Source organism: Copidosoma floridanum, unplaced genomic scaffold (assembly GCF_036245765.1).
Source record: "Copidosoma floridanum isolate Cflo_tuat_1 unplaced genomic scaffold, Cflo_Japanese_pri ptg000024l, whole genome shotgun sequence".
NCBI lineage: Eukaryota > Metazoa > Arthropoda > Insecta > Hymenoptera > Encyrtidae > Copidosoma > Copidosoma floridanum.
Genome location: NW_028321901.1, coordinates 11858470 through 11881654, shown reverse-complemented (window position 1 = coordinate 11881654; position 23185 = coordinate 11858470). Strand labels below are relative to the sequence as shown.

General features: G+C 31.3%; 1 protein-coding gene across 3 annotated transcripts in view; it reads left to right on the top strand.

Annotated features, from left to right (window-relative positions):
- SNF4Agamma (SNF4/AMP-activated protein kinase gamma subunit) overlaps positions 1–23185 on the top strand; it is a 763121-nt gene that overhangs the window by 435442 nt on the left and 304494 nt on the right. For all 3 annotated transcript variants that reach the window (XM_089595039.1, XM_089595041.1, XM_089595038.1), the window contains 2 exons: positions 663–796; positions 15739–15787. In XM_089595039.1, the coding sequence (XP_089451165.1) occupies positions 663–796; positions 15739–15787 (183 nt within the window). The remainder of the gene's footprint in view (positions 1–662; positions 797–15738; positions 15788–23185) is intronic.

Below are 23185 nucleotides of genomic sequence, written 5' to 3'. Positions count from 1 at the left end.
GTTAAAAACTATTTTTCTCAATATTTCGAGTAAACTATAAGCAAGATTAAATTTTTTTAGATTTTTCTACTAGAGTTCAGAAAAAAATTATTCCATCCTTGGGTACTGGACTAAACGGATTAGTGTTATAAGTGAGTGTATATCCTAAGTCACTGAATTAAATGTGTTAAATGATATTATTAGGTTAGTTCTGTGTTTCTTCATTTATCTGATTACTTTTTTAAAATGATAATTAAAAAGGAAGTTCAAGTTAATACGGAAGTAATTACCGTCATAGTGAAAATAATAATGACGTTGATCGTCTTATGAACTTGAATTACAATTAAATATACCATAGTAACTTACTTATTTGTGATTCTCTAAAGTATAAGTCTGAAATTCTTATTTTTCATCGTTTTGCGCATAATGTATTTGCTGTGTTAAAAAAACTGACAAAAGTTAACTTCGGCCATGATTTAACATACATGTGTTCTCAAATAATTAAGCATATACTTGTTAGTGCCTAAGTTTAAAAAAAATTTTTACACTTAAATAATGTTAAAAACCAAATAGTAGTTACCGAACTATAGACTACATTTTTAGAATGTTTGTATAGGTGTGAATGCCTTTGTATGTGTTACAAACTATACAGAAATTGTTTTTAAACAAAATTTATGTTTTAGGTACTTTACGACGAGGTTCTTTAGACCCATTAACTAGGCGATTATCCTTGGGAACGACAATAACACCACATAGAGCTTCTGATGCTTGTTTGGATCCAGTACATGCAGCAATACTTTTTCGAGATGCAAGAGGGGTAAACATTTTGTTATTTTAGCATGAATGATATAAATAGTTAATTAAATAGTTTTTTTTTATATGTTTGATAAAAAGTTTACTTCAATAAAAAATTTTTTCTGAATTGTTAACTGTTTTGTCTGGCTGTAAATGCTTTTACATCAGAAAATAAATATTATAATATGGTTTTTTTTAAGTACTAATCGTAGTACTAAGTTTTGCTAGACTATGTTTACAGTTTTTGTGTTTCATGAAATAGTACGAGAATGGCTGACTTTCAATTGACAAGTGTATTTTGAGCATATTTGTGGTAAATTTACACATGATAAGTTCTTTAGCTTTCCAAAGAAGAAATAAGTATAAATTTTCGTTGATTAGGAATAAGAACTTAATTTTTCAAACACATGTTTAATATCATGCGCCAAATTCATGTGAAAGAATCATACAAAAAAGTGATTTTTTATTTATTTCAATCATATAATGAGTCAATGGCTTTGTTGAAGAGGATAAATTAAATAAGAATAATTTGCTCTGTATTCAACAAAATGCGTTACTTTTCTAAAATATTGGATGATTACAAATTCTCTGTTGAGATAGGTATACCTACATGGTTATTGTCAGTGCTGTCAAGACAAAACTTAATGAAGAAAAATTACGCCTGAGTTGGCTGCTTCTTCAACCCGAATTTGAGTTGATTGTTTTTTCAACCAAAATTTGAGCTGACTTGTTTTTCACTCATTTTTGAGTTGACTTTGTCTTTTACGGAGCCGTCAAAGTGTACAGAAGAAGTAATGACTTTTGTAACGTTATTGTGGTCATAAAATTTTCAGTTTTTATTATTTAGTGATAAAACTTTAGTTTCAAATTTGTAGACGTTAGTTCTTATTGGTGCCAAAATCTGTAACATTTTGACAGAGTAATACTGATTGTTCTAATTAAAATTTTTTTTTGAAAACTCTTACTTTTTAGTGTAAAGTCTAAATAAAAATGCATGTAAATCAACTACTACATCAAAAAATAAGTGTTTCTTGCGAATAGATCATCAGATATTATGTCTAGAAAAAGTACTGTTAAAAATACATGAGCCTGAAAAAATAGATACTTCAAACATATCTTCTATAAAATACTTGAATTTATTGTAATTAACATTTCATATCCAACATAAGGCATCTTGCCTCAGCAACAGTTATCTATTCACTGAATATACGTATCGTCATCAAACATTTATCAATAACGTGAATCAAGAGCTCGTACGCATGCTCAATGCCCCGCATCCCAGTATTGCGCGTCTAATTTCAAATTTACTTATAATCTAACATGCCCCTTTAAATTTAAAAATTTTATCATGTAACAAATTTTAATTAATCATGTTTCCATTTTCAATTAATCTTAAATACTTTCTAAACCTAAGAAATTAAATTATTTCTAATGCTTTAGTAAAATTGTCTGCTTCAGTACCTTCTAAATTTACTTAAACTATATTAATTATACCGTTTGAGCAATTCTCGTTTACAAAGTGAAAATGTATTTCGATGTATTTCAAGTTTTTCATATAGTTACTAAATTTAGCAATACTAATAGCACCAGAGTTATCTTAAAAAATATTTAATAGTGTATTCAAAGTGATTAGAAAATCTTTCAATATTTTTCTTATCCATAAGATTTCGCTTACGCTTTCAGACAACGCCACATACTCAGCTACTGTCAAAGATTTTGTTACACTTTCTTGTTTCCAATAAATTACATTATTAAACAGTTTTATAACGTAACGCATTATTTTCTGGTTTATACCTTTCTGATTCTTTATCTATTCTACAAGACCTTCTTATTGGACTATTATTTTTATTTGTAGTTCCATTACTCTTTACAGTTTTGATATATTTATCAAAAACCGAATCATTATTGCTACTCTCATTACTATCATTTTCTTTACTGTCAAAATTTTCATTTTTTCACCATTAAAACCTACTAATTGAACATGCTCCTCTACAATGACAACATAACTAGCAATTATAATTTTAATATTAATGAGTACTCTATAACCAACACTTTCGTATCCTATTTACATTCCTACTTCTGCCTTTTTATCCCATTTATTATTTCGTTTAACCTCTGGCACTCTTACAAATATTTTACTGTCATACAATTTAATATTATCCAAGTTTGGCTTAACTCCTATCATAATTTCATGTGGAGTTTTCCTTTCAAAAGTATTTGTTTAGGTTCTGTTTTTTAAGCAAACTGCCGTTTTTACTACTTCTGGCCAAAATTTTACATCTAATTTTGCGTCAGATAATAGTCATCTTGCTATATCTATTACTGATCGATTGTATCTTTCTGCAGTTCCATTTAACTCATGCACATATGGAGGGCATGGATCTATTATAATACCTATCTGTTTTGTAAATTTATAAATACTTTTGTTTAGGAATTCTTTCCCATTATCACATCTCAACTTTTTTACTCTTTTCCCTGTCAAGTTTTCTAATTTATTTACATAATCTACTAAACAATTACAAGTTTCATTCTTAAACTTAATTATGTATACTTTAGCAATTTTACTGTAATCATCAACAATAATTAAAAAATATTTATCTCCATTGTAACTATCTCTATGAGGCTGATTCAAATCCATATATAAGATTTCTAAGATATAATTTTCTTTACGTCTATCGTTATAAAATTTAATATTATACATTTTATTTTGAATACAAGCGCGACATTTCAAACAATCATTCTCTAAATTATTAGGTAGCCCTTCAACTACTTTTTCTTTACAGAAAATATTTAAATGATCAAAATTACGTGTTACATTGTATACCAATTTTTTATCTACTATGCTGAAAATCTTGTATACATCATTCGTTTTATATGCTGTTGTAAGCAATTTATTCTATTTATTAAATATTTTTGCAGTATTATTTTCCATGGTAATTTTTTTATCATTTGTTATTATACCAACACTCATTAGATTTTTATCCATTTTTTAACATAGTTAACGTTTTTCATTTAGACTTCTTTAATCTTATCATTTAGTTTAAATAATAGATTTATATTTCCTATCTGAGTAACAGTCAAAGTTTTTCCATCGCCTTTTTTAACATTGATTGGATTTTGTAAATTTATATATTTGGAAAAATAATTCAAGTTATTAATGATATCATCAGTCCCTATCCAAAATCCATTTAATTTCATTACTACAATTATTCACTTCGCACTTGGAAAGATTTTGGGTCTTATTAATACTTATATTGTTATCTAAAATTGTACAAAATAAGTCTTTGTTACTACTTTGATTTTCACTATCGCTTCTACCATAATTGGCACTGTTATCTTGATAATTTTGTTGTTGCCAATGTTGATTCTGTCACTATTGATATCCACCACTACCACGCTGTGCTCTGTCATGGCCTCTGTTGTATTTGTGAGAGTTTTGCTGTTGTTGGTTGCCGAACTAACCTCGTCTAATCTATGTTGCAGTTAATGTCTGTGGTTGAAACACATTATTGTGCTATGCGTGTTGCTTGTTTTTGTGAATATATTAAGCGACATGTTTAAATTCTATGAGCATAAAAGTTTCTAAATAATCATTTTCTTATCATTGTTAATTAATCGTAGTTATTTGAAACGGCTAAAAGTACCAGTTGGAGTCCTGAAAAAATCTCAAAAATAACTGACAGTGATTTATCTAAGTAAAACAATAATTAAAAAAAAATTGCAAGTAGCAAGATTTTTTCATTAAATACTCAAACATTCTGTATTAAAAAAAAATAACTGACTTATCACAATTTTCGAACCATAAGTTTTCCAAAATGTTTCGTACATGTTTCATTCCAGAAACCTAATTACTCAAACATGTCATCAACATCAAATAATTTTCAAACGTTTACTCATTTTCTAAGCCCGCTATAATTTAAAAAAGATTTTTGGATCTCGATTTTATACGAAATATGTCAAAGTAGAATAAATTAAGATCACGTTTTTAAACTCCTTACAATCCCCCACTTGTTCCTGAATCTCAGAGGTATCATGTTTCCTAATAAGTCCTGCAAAAGTTGTTGTTTCGACTTATATTGGTTTTCCTTTGATGTATAAACTTTTTATTTCATGTTTTTTCAGTTCATGTTACCATATCATTTTTTCAAATGAACCTGCCCCATTGCATTACTATCACCAGCGTGCTATAATTTTTTCTTTAATTTTTATCTCTCTCTTTTGGAAAAATGCAGCCTAGATGAAAAAAAAATTTGAATATCTTATTTCTATAAGGATCAATTTTCCATTTTGTACCTTGATTTTTCTATTCTCCTTGACGAAACCTGTAAAATTGTTTATTTTTGTCTGTTTTGCTTTACTTTTGTGATAAAGCGGTATGTCTGGATTCCAAAGTTGAATTCATCATATAGCTTTTTAATACTTCATGCACGTTTATAGTAATGTTTTAAACGTGCAATATTGTTGAAATTTTTCACACCACTTTTATAAGGATATGCTTATAACAAGATACAATCAAAATCCAACGATTTCTTGTGACCTTTTCATAGGGCTTGTGGCCAATGTTTGAACTTAATGCGTTTTGGATTCGTAGATATGACTATATATTAACTCCGAGTTATTCTTTGATTGCAATACGTACGTTTATTGAAATAACATTTTTTTTTTCATATGCGTTCTTTTCAGTCAAAAAAAGTATAGACCTTAATAACTTGTAAGAAGAGATACCCTGACATTGGATCTTAATGCCAATGCCGCCATATAAATACCATTAACCAATAGAGAGAGAGAGAGAGAGAGAGAGAAAGTGAACGAGACAGTAAACACCCCTTAAAAAGCGTACTTCAGCTGTAAGAGGGGTCTAGTTAAGGCCCCATAATTAAGATCCGTACAAAAAAAAGGAAGACAGTTAGGCATTATTGTACATTTAAATTTACAGCTTGACGTGACAAAACTCTATCGTTTAACCTTATCTCAAATTTCCCATCACACCTGTAGAAGTTTTTACTTTTCAAATCAGGTGTATAAGAGCTGTGAAATTGTAAGAAATTAATAAGTTGTGGTTGACCCGAATCAGTCCATCCATTTTCTCGCAAGTTGAAAAAACAATGTTTTTTTCACATTACGTTAATAACTTGTTACAGTCGTTTCTGTGATTGATAAGGGCTAATACTTTAGTAGAGTGTTGTTTTGACGAGTACTTACTTCTTTATATTAATTTAATATGTATTTTAATGTGAATCTAGTGTAAGTATTTGCATCTATATATATATATATATATATATATATATATATATATATATATATATACACACACATTGTAATTTGATATTAACTTAATACAAATAAAACAACAAGCTTTTTCAGGACAGAAGTTTCTTTCACCGTCTTAAAACTATAAAAAAAATTTTTATAGTGTTGATTTATAACGAATAAATAACTAAACTGGTATTGTCAGCTAAATTTTTGGGTTAAAATCTAACAGAAAATCACAAATTCAACCAAATTTTTTGCTAAATGAGAAGAAAAGAAAAGTAAAATAAATATAAATTAACAAAATCTTTATCAATTGGATCTCACCTGATGATCGTTGACAGGGTTAAACTAGTCTCGCAATGACAGCTTTAACAGATGACCGTTTCAGATCGTCTTGGAAATGTTCGTTGTAGAGTGGGGAAAAATGGCTTCTTTCCATAAAAATTGTAAATCTCGATATTAAATACGATAGACCTGTATAACTTTTAATATTTTGTAGATCACTTGTCCAAATTAAAGTATTACACTACTTCTGGTAACTCTTACTCAGTTAAATACTAGTCTTTTGATAAAATAACCTCTAAATTTTTTTAATGGAGCTTAACCTGTAAAACTTAAACTTTAACATGTTTCAGACTATAATTGCAAAATAGAAATAAGTTTCATAAGCACATGCCTTAGGGGGTCATAGGTCATTCAGTTAAGGATGTAGAAAAATTGTTAAAAAAAGACATCTAATGAAGTAAATCAAGCATATTCAAGTGAATGTGTTGTTCGGTGGTGGATAGCGTAACATAACATATTTATTGTTATGTACATAGATTTTTGTTTGTGTGAATGGAAGGGCTAGTGCTGGTGGTACTTGCCATTTGCGTGTGTTAGCTTTTCCTCACTTACTGAGCGGATAAGACTAAAAGTTCGGATTACATACAAACTTTAAATAATGATTAGCACTGTTTTACTAAAGTGTATACAATGTATACTCGCCAGTTAAAGCATATAGTAAGGGAATTTTTCTAAGGGATGTAGTCTAATTATTGAAAAAAATAGTTTCGCCTAACCAAGGCGTAACCTTTGTTTTTTTTTTTTTTTTAACTGATTAAAAATTAAAAATTAAGTACCTATAATAAGTAAGTTCAAACATACTGAAGCTTTTTGTTTATTGTAAAAAATGACGTCACAGTTAAATTTCTCAATTAAAAATCATTTGCCTGTACAAAGCGTAAAAATAAAGTTATACCTGGAATTCCATTGGCATTTCGTCAAGAGTACGTAGAACTTTAATGTTGTGAAAAAAAACTTTTCTTTGTAACTCTTCCTTCAGTTTTTTCAACAGTAGGTGACTGTTGCTATTAAATAAATAATTATAGTTCTTTCAATTTTGCGTTTTTTTAAACATAACACCGCTTAACAAAAATTTTTTATTATTGGATAGGCCTAAATGAAGAAGAATTCTATTTTAATTAATTTTGCATCCATACCTTTTTTAAATCATACTAATAAAGAAATTGATACAAGCAAGAGGTGTAAAAAAAATTAATCAATTTTTACAACTTGCTTTACAACAACTGAAACTGACTTCTTAGTTGGAGAAAACTATTTTCAGAAAAGTATAAATCTTCAGGAAAAATTTTTTATTTAAGGTAAGATTATCCAATAAAGAAAGGAGGTGAACTAGAAAAAGATGTATTTAAACTTAGGAAGATTATTTAAGATTACTGCTTTGTTCTTGAAAAGGGTACCATTACAGTTCTTTTTCGAAAATCTATGTTTTTCTTACAACTCCTTTGTTGTTATTTGCATCTTTCATTGAATTACTTACGATCTTCTGAAAGTTGTATTGCTTTATCTTATTGATCATGGCATTTAGGATTTCTAGTGCGTACAACTCTTAGTATTCTTGGTTATATGTAAGGATTGATAAACGATCAATTAAGGACTAACTAAATATCTAGATAAGAATTTATTTAAATATTGACGTTTCGTTGGCCATCATTACCAGCCTTATTAGGCTAATCTTTATTAATTAAACAACATACCAATACTAATCAGTAACCTCAGTATTCTTGGTTAAACACGATTTTTCAAATTTTAAGGTTATTTTTTCAAAAGGCAAGTGTTTTAAAAAAGTACATCACAAGTTTCTATGAAAGTTAATTTTGTCTGCTAAGAACCAATTGTAAGAAGTAACAGATAAAATAAGTATAGCTTTATTCTTCATTAAAGGTTAGGGAGTTATTAAATAGAGTTTTCTATAATTATCTTTAATCCCTTATAACATTATGTACAAGTTCTCAAAAAATGTATCCATCGATCTCATTTCGGTATCGCAGTTGACTATTTTCAACATAATAAAGTGTAAGTTTTGGTGGTTAACACGATTTCCAAGCTTTTAGGTCGGATTTCTGAAATACAAGTGTTCAAAAAGTAAAAAATACTAGATAAAGTCTAAACTTGGGACTTTGTTCAGTTAGTCAAATCAAAACAGCTACTTCAAGAAATATTAAACTGTAGGGGGAAAAAATCAATAATGTTTTTTTTTAAAGGTTAGAAAATAATGTGATTAAGTTGTCTTAGTTTTTTTACATTATATATTAACTTACCTGCAAGCTTCCATAAGTTTACTCTATCTTTTTTTTAAGTTTGGATATATGATTTTGATTTAAAATATCTTTCTCCAACTGGAGGCGTGTTTTTACATTTAGATCAAAAATTTGAATTGTTTGTAATACACTAGCTGAGAATAAATCAGCAACTTACTATGGAAAATTCAAGTATCAAAAATAAGTAGGTTACTACCATGTATGATTTTAGTACAGAAAGTTGGAATAATATTTCCCAAAGTTAAATCCAAGCACTAATCAAACCTACAAGAACAAAGATTTTGCTGTGCGATTTTTTGGAATTATCTATTAACTGTATTTAGTTTTAAAGATTAAATTATAATTTTAGCCAAATCAAAGGACACAGAATCTACTAAGTTTGAAGCTTATTTTTCGCTTATATCTACTGTATTACGTTGTTCCGAAAAAGAATTCAATTTTTTTTGTAAGTTTGATAACCACATAAATTGCGAGAATATATTTTCACTTAAGAATCGTCTAACGAGCAATGATTTGATATCATTAATTAGAAATGGGCCTTGCACATAGAAAACATGTTTTATGTATTGTAGGTCTTAAAAATAAACTCTCCAAAAGCTTCAAAGGTAATTCATGTATAATTACACCGATATTCTCGTGTAAATATTTTTGCATATTTATTAAGCAGGAGTTTCTAGCGCAATTCAGCTGTGTGAATCGTCCACTGCAAAGACTTTCACTGTATATTCAAGAAACTCTGATTATATACCAGTTAAGGTTTATAAGATATGATTGAATATCTTTGATATACATTGTTAAAAACTTAATCTCAGAATTCATACTTTATGAAGACAAAACGTAATTTTTTTTTTTTTTAAAGATAAAATATTATCTTTTACACTTAAAAATAAAAAAAATTAACGAAATTAATTTGAGTCAATTTAAAATATTACATCTCATGTTTTGTAAGTTTCTAACTAGTCATAATATCTCTAGGAGATGTAGCAATTTTGAATCGAATGACTTTAAAGCAGTCCAGAGAAAATTAAACTTTTCTGCCTCATTGACGCAGTTGATTTAAATTTACAGCTATGTAACAATGTTTATAAAATGAATTTTATCAAAAAGTGAGGAGTTGATTACGATTCTTTATATCATATAAAATAAATTAAATCTAATTCGAGTTGATTAAACTAATACTTGTAGAGAAAAATGAAATATATGGTTTTAGATGAGTGATAAATAATTGTGTTTTCTATTTTTCACTGCAAGTTTTCAGTCGATCAACTCAAACTTGGGCTTGACTTATCTTTTACAATGCAAAACAATTTTTGTCAACAGCTGATTTCACAAAAGAATGTATTTTATATATACTTTATTTGTAACGTTAATTATTGTATACATGGCTATTTACACACATAAGTAATAGTTTCCGATGACTTTCTGTAATTCGAGGTAAACATCAAGCTAAAATTTGAGTCGATTGATTAAGAACTTAGTTATGGGCTTTTTAGTTTCTTAAAATATGAAAAAGTTGTTGTCAACTCTTCATTTTTCGATAAAATAGCTAATTGTTCTCTTAACAATGTTATGTAGCTATAAAATTGAATTGACAGTGTTAGTTCAGGGCAGTCCAGAGACAAAAAAATTTTCCTACCTTATCGATATGGTAACTTTAATTGTATAGCTTTATAACATTACTTATTTAACAGGTAGCTATTTTGTTGAAAAAAAGAATAAAAGAAGCACACTTTTGACACTTCAAAGAATAAATCAAGCTTACACTTGGCAAAATTGATTGAGAATTCAAGGCAAAAAGTGAAAAATAAGATATCGGACGACCCACAGCTCTATATAACCTTGGAGTTTATACTACTGAAGGAAGCATAGCAATGTTTCATAACGTGATGAGGCTTCTCTTTCTAGTAGAAAATCGATTGATGGGTGCTGATGAAATAAAATGTCTCGACCAACTGCGTTCCAGCTAAAAAGAAATAGCTACTACTAAAATTTCATTTGCTTCGTCACGCTGTAAAGCATTACTATCTTCCTCCAGTAGTATGTGCCTTAAGGTTATGACGTACTGTCAGTGAACGATTATGGTAATCGAGATTTGGCTCAGGGATTCGCGTCGGTGGGTCTGCTAGCACACTGCCATTTTAGCACACCGATAAACGATTTCTCATACTGTCTCTATTTTGTCTCTATGTTTTCAGGTACGACCCAGACAGATTTAAGCTTTCTTACGGATCCCTGGCAGTGCTTAGCAATATACTTATACGTGGCACTCGGTTTTACAACTGTACAGATAGTAGTAAGAAAGTAGGGTGAAGGGTGATAGGAGACACCAGAGAGCTAAGTCATGTGCTGTACATGTATATTCACCCAGTGTAAACGTATTTGTTTGTAGATACGATATACAGAAAGCCTTGTCGTGGAAATAAACTGCCTAAGAAACCTTCAGCAATGACGATTTAATTGAGAACTCTTATGATGCTTCCAAATGTCTTATCAAAAACTACAGGAACATCATAGGAATTCCTGGCATTCTTATAAAACACCTTATTTATTTTTTATGAATAAACAGTAAATTTATCAACAAATTAAACTTAGGCTTTCGGGGCAGTAAGAATGAGGTACTTACAATCACAGGGTTACTTAGTTAAAGTTTTCAGTTGTTTGTTTGTTGTTTTCTTTTTCTGGTTAGAGAGGTATTATTAGCGTTCGGCCGTTTCCACCAGTAGTCACTTGCCTTCTGACAGCAACCTGTGACAAAATTCTTTCTTATATTGAGTTTCAGAAGCCAGGCAGCAAAGAATGCAGGGCAAACGTCGAGCAGTGTTTACGTGAAAATTTCTTTAGTGTGAAGCATTCCGGACAACCCAGTATTTAGCACTCTAAGCGTCGACTGGACTGAATTTGCCTTGTTATAGCTGGGTGTTCTGGAGAAATATATATTAAGTATATCATATGGGATGTCACACTAGCAAGAGCTAATGTATCAGCAGGCTGATCTTGACAGCATAATATTTGGACTCATTTATGAAATCTGGCAGTGATCCAAATTTGATGCTAAACGAATATATAAATGACCACTCTACCGTCATTTTTCCTCTACCTGCCGTTTTTTAAAGAGAGAATCCAGGGAATGATAACATATTATCGAAGGTGCAGTCTTTTAAAAATGTGTCCGTTATGGCCTTACAATTGTAAGGTACTTTATCTACTTCCACTTCCGCGCTTATGCATCGATTTATACTATCCCTAGTGTAGATCATTTGAAGTCACGCCCCACGTGATAGTCTTGTATCTGCAAGACCATTTTGTGTCATAGGGCTAGGTAGACCAGTGGACATAAGTGCTCTACAAGTCTATACGACAAATTATAGACTGTAGAGTGGACAAAAAGAAAGACCTTGTGTTCCACTGACACCAAAAATTTTCCGAATTCTAAAGCTACGCAGACGAGCACTGAATCTCATAAAGTGCTTACGAGATAATGTATCACTAAAATGTATCACAATCAATCAACTTGTACGGCAGGCCACAAAAGAGGGTCCAAAAAGTGGAATTTTGTGGGTCTGACTCGGCTCTCTTAGACGCATACTGATCACTGTATTGGCTAGAAAAAGCTGACTGATAGCGTTGACGATGCTGTCGAAGAATGTGCTCCAAGAAAGTGCTATAACTTCAGGTGGCAAAGTGGTCACTAGTCATTCACCAATAATCAGCTGCGTGATATCTCGAATCTCGCTGGCGGCCAACATCAGCCGATAAGTGAAAGCCATCAGATACTATTGCGTCAACAATCTCAAGCACTGCCACTCGAGCAGTCTTGAGGAATTATGGTTAGGCTAATCAGTTGGAGACATGGAAGTCCACTATCAAGTGCACTAAACATCAGCACACTATAAAAGAAGTAAAAGGTACCTTCCTTTCAGGAATAGCTTATGCTTGAGTTGATATCATGCTCAGCTGGTATACGAGAGGTTGTGAGTATGAACTCATATATATATGTATGGCCATGAGCCCGGTGGACATTGTTTTATTTATTTTTTATTTTTTAAATAAAGTAAAAGTACCTATTATGAGCCACTTACTCACTACCTTTTTGGAATCATGGTCATTGTAAAACAATAATACGTTTTCTTTAAATACTTTCGATACCTTCTTGAAGCGCTAGACTTATTAAATGTGTACCAATAGTAATAGCTGTGAAAAAGAGTGTTCAAAAGATTAAAATTCAGGAAATGTATACATCCTTTTTTGTATGTATTAAGGGCCTCTAATTTATTTATGTCACTCTGGCCCATAATCTTTGTCCACATTATGGGCTACCTTTAAAAGTTATTAGACACAAATAAATCACACTTATTTTTTATTTCTTGTGATGTTTAAATGAATAAATGCTTTTAAGTAAGATGTATTTCAATTCATTTTGAACAACGGAATTACTTTACTTGGCTTAAAGTTTTTATGTATTCTTGTATCCCATAATATGTACTTTGTATGATTTTACATGAGTCCTTATTATGGACCACCACATTGGCCCATCAGCATTGGTATATAAGTATACTGAAAGTAAAGAAAGATTCAGTTTTATCGTCGTTTTAGGTTAACTTATTTCAACTCTTGATTTTAACAAGTTACTCGTGTTCTGAGGTATATAAATGTCTTCTTCAGCTTCATAAATGTGTACAAAAGAGTAAAAAATAAAAATTATATCAGTGAATTGCTTAAAACAATGATAAAGTTGCATATTATCCATAGCCTATAATATAGACATGCTCTGATGGACTGTGAAAATGTGTGGGCCACCTTGCTAGTACCGTAAGATTGTAGTAAAAACTAAGATTATCAAGTGAAGCTACTTGCGACGTTACCATAACATTACCTTCAAATTTCTTGTTATTTAATAAATTGCAGTAAAATAAACGTGGTTGAGAGCCTATGATGCACTTACTGTCTTGCAACGCCTGTCAGATGCCCCAAATTTATAGTCACTAGCTTTATCTTTTTTTTATAATAAAATACTTTTCAAAAATATATAAGTAAATAAGTAATTTTACACAGTGAGACTTGAATTTTAAGGTCCACTGATTTTCAAGTCAACAAAAGTGACTTAAATCCTTTATTTTTAACAATTAACGTATAGGTGGCCCATAATATGGCCGGTGGCTCATAATAGGTACCTTTACCTTATAAAATTAATGGATGAAAATTAAAAATCTACTTATGTCACTTATCTCTTAGTCCCGGGACTGGACGTGAGAGTCAAAATTTACTTTCGTAAGATATTTTTAAAAATAGAAAATTCTGAAATCGTTGATTTACTCCCGTGCGTACACGCCTATAGAAGTAAACGTATAACTTCGAAAATTGAAGAAGTTTTATTAAAAAAGATCATTACAGAAGAAAAAAAAGTGCTCAGGAAATCTAAAAAGATTGAAGGGTGTGAGGTAAGGGTATGTTTTAAGTCTGATTCTGTTTTGTATTTATTTAGCAGACTTAGAATAAAATGATGAATTGTAGATAGGGTAGTTATGTTGAATGTTGTTTGGAAATGTATTTGGAGTATGAATAAGATTTCTTAAGGTTAGAAGGTTAAGCCCTAAAGTATTCAAAACAAAAAAAATGTTTAATAAAAGTGGAGACTGTGGAAATAAATAATGGCTGTATAAAAAAAGGGAGATCAATAAGTCAAATCTTTTAAACATTTCTTTCTTACTAACAGGAATATTAGTATTAAGGATAACCTAAAAGACCTTAGAAAAAAAAAGAGTTTTGTATTAGTCAAGTAGTTATAAAATGGTTATTTAGATTCAAAGTAGTATTATTCTAGAAATTATTTAAAAAATAAAGTACATAGAAAGTCAGACTATGGACAGTAAAATTAAGGACTCCGAATATACGGCTCAGTACGGAAGCACCATGACCAAAAAATAATCGAAGTGCCTCACTAAGTATATATATTTAGTAAAGATAGTAATATTAGTACTATTGCAAAAATAAGATATGGTAAATTTGAAGCGTGTGATATATATATTGGCTTAATGTGGAAAATACGCATTGCGTGTTATAAAAAAAAATCATTAAGAACATTACAACATGTTATAAATTGGTGCAAAAAATGTGAAAGTTGTATGAAAACTGAAAACGAATAAAACTAACTATTGTCAATATTTTAAACTAGTGAGTTAAAAATAATTAAAGTAATGATACTGTTTAAAAAGTATGATAACGATTGTTAAAAATTGACAGTACTGGTATTAATTTGGTAGTGGGAGTAAATATTTTTAGTCACAACGTCCAGCATATAATTTATGTTGGTATGAAAAAGTTGGATTTTGTAAAGTGATTTTATAAGATAAGGTTGAGAAGTGTGGGATCGCATAAGTAGTTAAGTATTGTAAATTACATTGGTGAACCATATTTTCCTTTTGGATGTATAGACTGAGTATTAAATGATTTTTTTTACATTATGCTAGTTAATAGCTCTGAAGTCAAGAATTGGAAGAAAAATATCACAGTACTGAAAATTACTAGGATACTTTTTTTAAAACAGCTAAGTATTTTGGGAACAAAAAATTGTGGCTTAGTAATTTTTAAGTTTGACTTGTTAGCACGAGTTTAGTGCAAATTTCTTTATTATAAACGAAAAATGTAGCATTTTCAGAAGCATAAAATACTCTGTTTCTTACTATAAATATTGTAAATAAAAATTTCTTAGTTAAGATGAAAGCAAATTTTGTTCAGTTACATTTATTTTGAACCATAGTATGTTTCCATAGTCTATTTCCGTATTTATAAGAGTGCAGCAATTAAATTGTTCACTATTATTTTAGAAAATATTCAAATACTTTTTTATATAAAAATAGAGATAAAATTAGTTCTTATGGAGTATTCGAATTTTCAAATCTGATATTAAGCATTATTTTATGTTGAACCCAAAATTTGTTACAATTTGTGTGGAAGGTAATGAACCAAGTTATAATTAAAGAAAAAAAAGACTTTAATAAGTTCACAAGTTATTTGACATTTTGTAACAATGTACATGCTTTTCTAAAAATTCAATCCAACAGTTACATATTTTTTTTGTCAAATACAATAAGGATCATATTGATTTCAGCTTCCTGTCGTGGATCCGTTTTTGGAAAAGGTTTCGCTGTGTGATCTTGGTGAGAATTTTCTGCTTTTTACTTGACTACTATTAAATAATTTCAGGATCATTAAAAAACAACAAAATTTTCAACAAAATTCTAACATAATAGAATATTAACATATGTGATGTGCTAATATTCAATAATTCTGCAATAGTTAACATAGTCTCTTTCGATTATTTACTTTTTTTCTCTTAAGGACATATATCTACTATCGATTATAAATTTTTTTTCAAAACAAAAGTTTTCTACTTTTGAATTATTTTCACGTTCAATTTGCATAAATAACCCTTCTTTCGTTTTGTATATTGATAAAGATATTTAAAAAAAAACGTTGAAATAAAAAAATAGTTTTTTGTATTAAAATGTCATGATAAATAAATGAAATTTTTTTTTTTGGGGAGCGCATGGTGGCTCCATTGGCTAGGTCGTGGGATGGCTTGTGGGAGACCGTGGTTTGATTCCCAGCTAGTGCGACTTTTTTGGGCAAGTGCCTCTGTGAATTTCTCATGTGCTTCTTCACCATGCAGTGCTCCTCGAGGAAGGATAGGTGACCTCTTCGCAGCAAAATGGCCTAATTTCCTCCTACTCCCCTCCCAGTAGTGGGAGGCCTCCCGTCCCTCTTTCCCTTCTTTCTCGCAAGTGCTAACTACCCAGAGTAGAGCCCTTTATAGGAGCTGAACGTAAAGTTCTATAATATAAAAAAAATGACAGTTTTTTAAGCAGATTGATAATAACAACTCAATCACTTAAAGTAAATTATCATTGTTAAGATGTGTTCAAGTGCTATTGTCAAGATTTAATTTTTTTATTACCTACATACCTTCATCGTTCACCACAATACAATTATCTCACAATTTATTAATTAATGTATGTGCCATTGAACACTGTTTACCTGTATGGTCGTATAATTATTTAATTTGGATAAATAAGAAGATATATTTAGCTCTTACATTTACGTATGGCCCTTGAATTTGAGCCGACAAGGGATTAGTGCAATTTTTTTGAAAGATTTTTTTTATGGAGTATTAATTTTCTGGCCACGACTACACTGAACTAGAATTAACAGTGTGCAACTTTTTGTATTCTACTAATTGTGCTCTTACATTATATTCATATTCAAGAAGTTGCGAGCAAACGGATTTTCAACTATTTTCTTAGGTCTGTACTGTAGTAATTGCTATAATTTTATTATTAATGTTATGAGTTTTAGAGTACAATAGACGATCTACAATTTTTCTTTAGCCGCTATTTTTAATGTAAAATGGTCTAATACATTTCACTCCATTGTACGTACCACACTTTTTTTATTTTGTATTAAATTGTAGAAATCAAAATTTTAAATGTAAGTTGATGCAATACATTTAAAAGTATTCTACTTATCGAACATTTTTATTTAATATCCATATTACAGGAGTTGTAGTAAAACTGATGATTCACCATTTTGTGTAAGTCGCCATTTGAAATTAAAAATGGCACCTTACACCTTATTACATTAAATGCATGTTGACTGCTTGTTTGGTCATTATTACGAATGAGTTGATGTGAATAAGATTAAATTCCAACAAAAACAATAAAAATTATTTATAACTCTATTTATCTTGGCCGCCACATTGCCACCACTATCTTGGATCTTTATGAATGGTTCTTTTTATTGAGAAATGTGACTTTGATTGTACATAGCATGCTTATTTTTTGTGTTTTGTACAAATTATAACGATGTCTGTGAAAAATTTAGTTTTTTTGTCATTTTGGGGTACGTTTGGAGGATTAGACTGCCTCCCTCTCCAGAGCTATTGGATTACTTCGGATCCCTGTTCTGTTATTCTACTCCACGTACCCCCCACCGCCCCACACCGAATTTTCCTAACCCCCATCGCCCAACCCCACATCCTACCACACCATTTTTGTAGAATCTTACTGACACCCTACTAACTTCTGTGGACCTCGACACCTACTTATATACATATTATACTTACACATGCATATATACATATTATTTTATTAAAAAACTACGATGAGACATAAGCTTTAAAAATAAACTAACACATCCATGTATAAATGTTCTATTACTGCTAAAGTCTGACAGTCCGGAAAGCTTAAATTTTCAAATAACATCTTTAAATTATGATATTTTATGTGATTGATGATTTAGTCAGTAACAGCCAAGAAGATGTTAATGCAAGACGTCATAGAAGACTCGAGAAATAAGCTCAAGATGCAAATACATCGATACTTGGTATTCACACTGAGTGGGTTGCTCGAGAATGAAATTGTTCAGCTATAACAAATAATAAATTTAAAACTGTTTTATGTACAAATGTATATATATATATATATATATATATATATATATATATATTGTGATAATGAGATACCGTCAAGCCATCATCGGTAGGTTAGGACCGATAGGAAAAGAAGGAAAAGGGAAAAACGGAGAAGACAGTTAGGAAAAGAGGGAAAAGGAAGAAAAAGCCGAAAAGGGTTTAGATTAGCTTGGGCCAGTGAACGCGCGTGAAGCGAGTTTTTGTTGGGGGTTGCGAGAAGCAATTTCCTCAGGGCGATTTTCCCCGCGAGAAGCAAATTCTGTTTTGGAGGACGTGAGACGCGTCCTCTGGGGTGTTTCCGTTTCTGCGATTGTTGTCGTGGCGGCTGTGCTTTAGCTGTCCCCGGTACAGTGCTTGGTGCTGAGTGTCCGGATCCTGCTAGGATAGCAGGCCACGCCGGACTCAGGGTCACCAAGGCCGATACCGTCGATCTCGGCCTTCGAACGCTGCCAGTAGGGACGCCTACTGACCTCAGCGTAGCCGCTCCACTGCTCCCGTGTAGACTTGGCCTGCGAGAGGCGTCGTCGGGGAGCGGCCCCGCATCGCCGTAAGTACTTGCCAACAGGCAGTTTATTGTAAAGGGCAGCGGCCCTAGATTAGCCCGCGTTGTCTGCCCGGTTCGCGAGTTTGCGCCGCGTGCTCGTTGAGTATTCGCACTCGACGAGCGTACACACATACACACACACACACACACACCCAAACACCCACGATTAATTTTATAAACGTTATATTTATCTTGAATACATTCCTTATTTTAAATTTACTCGTGAGTGCTTCCTTTCTGTATGTGCCCGATCCCTCTTTGTGTCGTGTTGAAGTCGTCGCGATATTTCGCCCCTGCGGTGTCTCGGAGAGCGAGATACGCGTATAAAGTTTATTGGAGGTGTCGCACTATGGGTCATATGGTTTTTTTTTTGTTTAAAACCTAATAACTTTAGAAGGAAAAAAAATTAATCAAAAATTTTTTTTGGAGCTTCAAGCTGAGATAATAGAGAATAGAGGAAAACTATAGAGACTGTCTCGTCGTTGAAACCTAACCTCAAAATTAATGAGAAAACTCAAAAAAACAGTATTTTTAGCTGAAAAATCACTCAAATTACTTGATAACAACACTGTCACTTTTATTCTTCAAACAATTCTAACTTTTATCACTAGAGTTTGAGTTTTATACTTCCACCATAACCTTAAAATTCGAGATTGCAGGTAACAGTGTCAGAAACCTAATATTATGTTAAGAATAAGGAATACTTCGAAAATTCTATTTAGAGCTTTTAAATAAAGTAATAGAGAATAGAGAAGTAGTATGAAAAAATATCATATTGTTAAACCCTAACCTCTTATTTGATAAAAATATAAGAAAAAAATATTCTGAGCCAAAAAATCGTAAAAATGACTTAATTTTTACTTCATTACATTATTACTTTGAATGATCGTAACTACTATCATGAGATTTTAATTTTTGTACTTTTAATATAACTTTAATATTGGAAATTACAGGCTTGTAGTGTCAGAAATCTGACGTTATGAGGAGGAAAAAGAATAATTGGAGAATTATTTTTCGAGCTCCGAGATGAGACGATAAAGAATAGAGAAGAATATTGAGAATCTCAGATCGTTAAGTACTAACCTTAAAAAAAAATCTAAATAACGTTCTTACACGGAGAGAACTCTACTACGATAGTATAGAACTCTGTGTACTACGTGAGTATGCAGCAGCGCGCACTGTAGTAGACTTGTACTGTACTACTATAGCATCTTGCCGTGCTGCGTTTGCTTGGGAGTCATACCAATTTGGTATGACTCCCGAGCAAACATAGCATGGCAAGATGCAACATGAGTACAGTATGAGCCTACTACAGTATGCGCTGCTGTATACAAACGCGGTACGCAGAGTCCTATTCCAACGTAGTGTCAGAGTTCTCTCCGTGTACTAAAAAATTTTCAGAATGACTTTATTAACTCTTTTTTTTGTTTTTCAAACATTAATAGCTATTTCCACGGAATGTTCAATTGAATTCCCCTAACATTATCTTATATTATAAGATTTTGGGTTTGATATTTCAGAAACCTAATATTTTAAGAAGGAAAAGAAATAATTCCAAAATACGTAAAATACGTATTAAGCTAAGATGATGGAAAATAGAGGAAAACTGTGTCGAAAATTCAAGTTGGAAATCTTACTCTCAGACTGGATGAAGAAGGTCGAAAGAAAACAAAAATTAATAAATAAACATTGTTATTATTATTTAAACAAGGTATTGACCTGGGGGGGATAAAATAAGGAACACAAATAATATTTAAAAAAATAAATCCTATAAAATTTCACTGAAAACTAAGAATGAATCAAATAAGCTTTTTTAATAGTCTATGGTTCAATTTCGTTTGTTTTACTTCTGTTAAACAACAAAAAAATACTTAGCAAACCACGTTATGATTGCCTATGGCTTTGTTGTGCAATAAATTATGGGCTTATGTAGATATATTTACATTTACATAATGTTCATTACAAGTAACTGATGTATCTGAATTTACGTTATTGAAATAACTTATAGTGAGTGTGTTTAGTACTAAAACTTAATGAAAATGTTTGAAAAGCAGGATAAACATTTTATAGGTTCACCAACGTAATCACAAATGACTCTTGTTCGATAAATTAATGAAAAATGGTTGAATTTTTCTGAACATTCATTTTGCCACTATTCTTTATCACTACACTGAGAAAGATTTGGTGCTGCAGTTGTCCCTCCCCCTACAGCAGCTATACCAAATCACTATTAGTCTGCTGTCTCTGACTACTGGGATAGCAGGTATCCCAGTTGGAACAGCGTACGTACAAGCCCAAGTATAGTAGCGTTACCTATAGTGTGGTTCGACGTATGTATCATAGGTTAGGTGCATCGCATATACAGGTCTTGTGCAGCTCTCGTCTCAACTGGTATTGCTGATGCACTAAACTTCCGAACTATCACTGTACTACCGGTGGTACTCTGACGGCGCCAAATCTTTCTCAGTGTACCACCAATTTCAGTTTTTGTTAACTCTCTGAAAGTATATACAATAATTTTAATTGTTGAATCACACATAAATTGAAAAAACTAATGCTCTTTTCTAACCCGGACTTTAAAAAGCGTTTAATTTCTGGAGCAATTTCTCATTTTTTGTGCATCGCCATTCTTCTATCTAAATAAACAGTTGACAGTACTGGATTTGACAGATAGACCGCTCTATTGAAAGTATCTAGAATAGTGTTACACGACTGTTCCTCCTTGAATGCTCTCTAACAGTCTCTCTGTGAATTTTGTGCATGCTTTCTAGAGCGTCTTCAGCATAGTAAGCGATAGGAAGGGGGAATTGTTGTACAATAGCAGGACCGTGCTTCAAAAGCTTGTGCATTGAAGGATTCATACGTACCCATGGGTACTTTTGATAATGGAGCTTGTACGTTTTTTCACTTAACTGCTCAAGTTCGTCTAATTGAAGCTGTAATCCGGATCTGTAAACTTTCAAAATAGTTGCGAGATTGATAACTAAATTTTCATCAATTCCTAAGGCCCTCGCAAACTTCTCAGGTTCCTGAAGACATTTCCGAGCAAGATTACCAGTATTAGATGTTCCTTTTTCCTGAATAATTTGATCTGGTCTTACTTTAAACGTTTCATATATTCGATTTTGTACGTGCTTGGTGTGTAAATCAACTGATTCTGAAATTTGTAATACGGATATTAGTACTTAAGGTACATAGTTTTATACCTCCATAACCTGAAACCTCAGTAAACAAAGGACTAAATAACCTTCTGGCTGAATAAGTTAACACTTCAAATAGTAGCCAAACAGTCCAAATTAATAGTAGCCAAATATGTTCATTTTATAATAAATATACGAAATAAGAGAAAAAAAGTAATGAATATAGAAAGATACCTTTTATATCTTTAGTTACATCCCATCTTCTTTTATCAATTTTGTAACCTATATGTAGTAAATGATCAAACGTTTTAATCTCGCAGCGTAAGAGACCCAATCCATGAGATAACGAGCCTTCGATAGAAGTGAAGCTTAAGTTTTCGTTGTTGAAATTGTGGGCTGTTACTAAACATACAGGGCACCTTTGGGTTGCTCTGTTGCCTAAAATAGCATTAACACTTTTTCCGTCAAAAAGAGTTTTTGCACCTGAAAATTTGACGCTGACCTCATTTCCATTGTGCATGGTGAAGTTAAACGACTTGAGATGATTTATCTCGGCACTCAAGCGGTTGTATTCTCTAAGAGAAACTTCTTCATCCTCTTTTTCATGTGAAATCCTCAGAGGTCTAAAATATCTATAACTCTGAGGCAATGGATTATTCCAAAAATATCTAGGATTAGACTGACTCAAAAGTTGTATAATTAGGGCACCAGATACAAAGAGTGATTGTTGTGGGCTTCGATCATCATTATCATCGTTGTCAAATTTTTGTTGAGGGTTAGCGTAACCAGAGGCACCATCAAATCCATTACATCAAATTTCTGACACTACACGCCAATAATCTCCAATTTTTAAGTTACGTTAGAAGTACAAAAATTGAATTCTAGTGATAGTAGTTAGGATCACGTGAAATAGAAATGTTAAAGAGTGGAAATGAAGTCATTTCAATGTTTTTTCGGCTCAGGAAATTTTTTTTATGTTTTCTAATCAATTTAGTGGTTAGGGTTTAACAATATGATATTTTTTATACTATCCCTCTATTCTCTATTACTTTAGTTTGAAGCTCTAAATGGGGTTCTCGAATTATTCCTCATTCTTATTATAATATTAAGTTTCTTACACTGTAAACTGTAATCTCGACTTTTGAGGTTATGTTAGGAGTACAAAAATATAATTCTAGTAATGGTATTTACTATCCATGAAAGTAATAATGTTATGAAGTAAAAATGAAGTCATTTTTACGATTTTTTGGCTCAGAATATTTTTTTCTTGTATTTTAATCAAATAAGAGGATAGGGTTTAACAATATGATATTTTTTCATACTACTTCTCTATTCTCTATTACTTTATTTAAAAGCTCTAAATAGAATTTTCGAAGTATTCCTTATTCTTAACATAATATCAGGT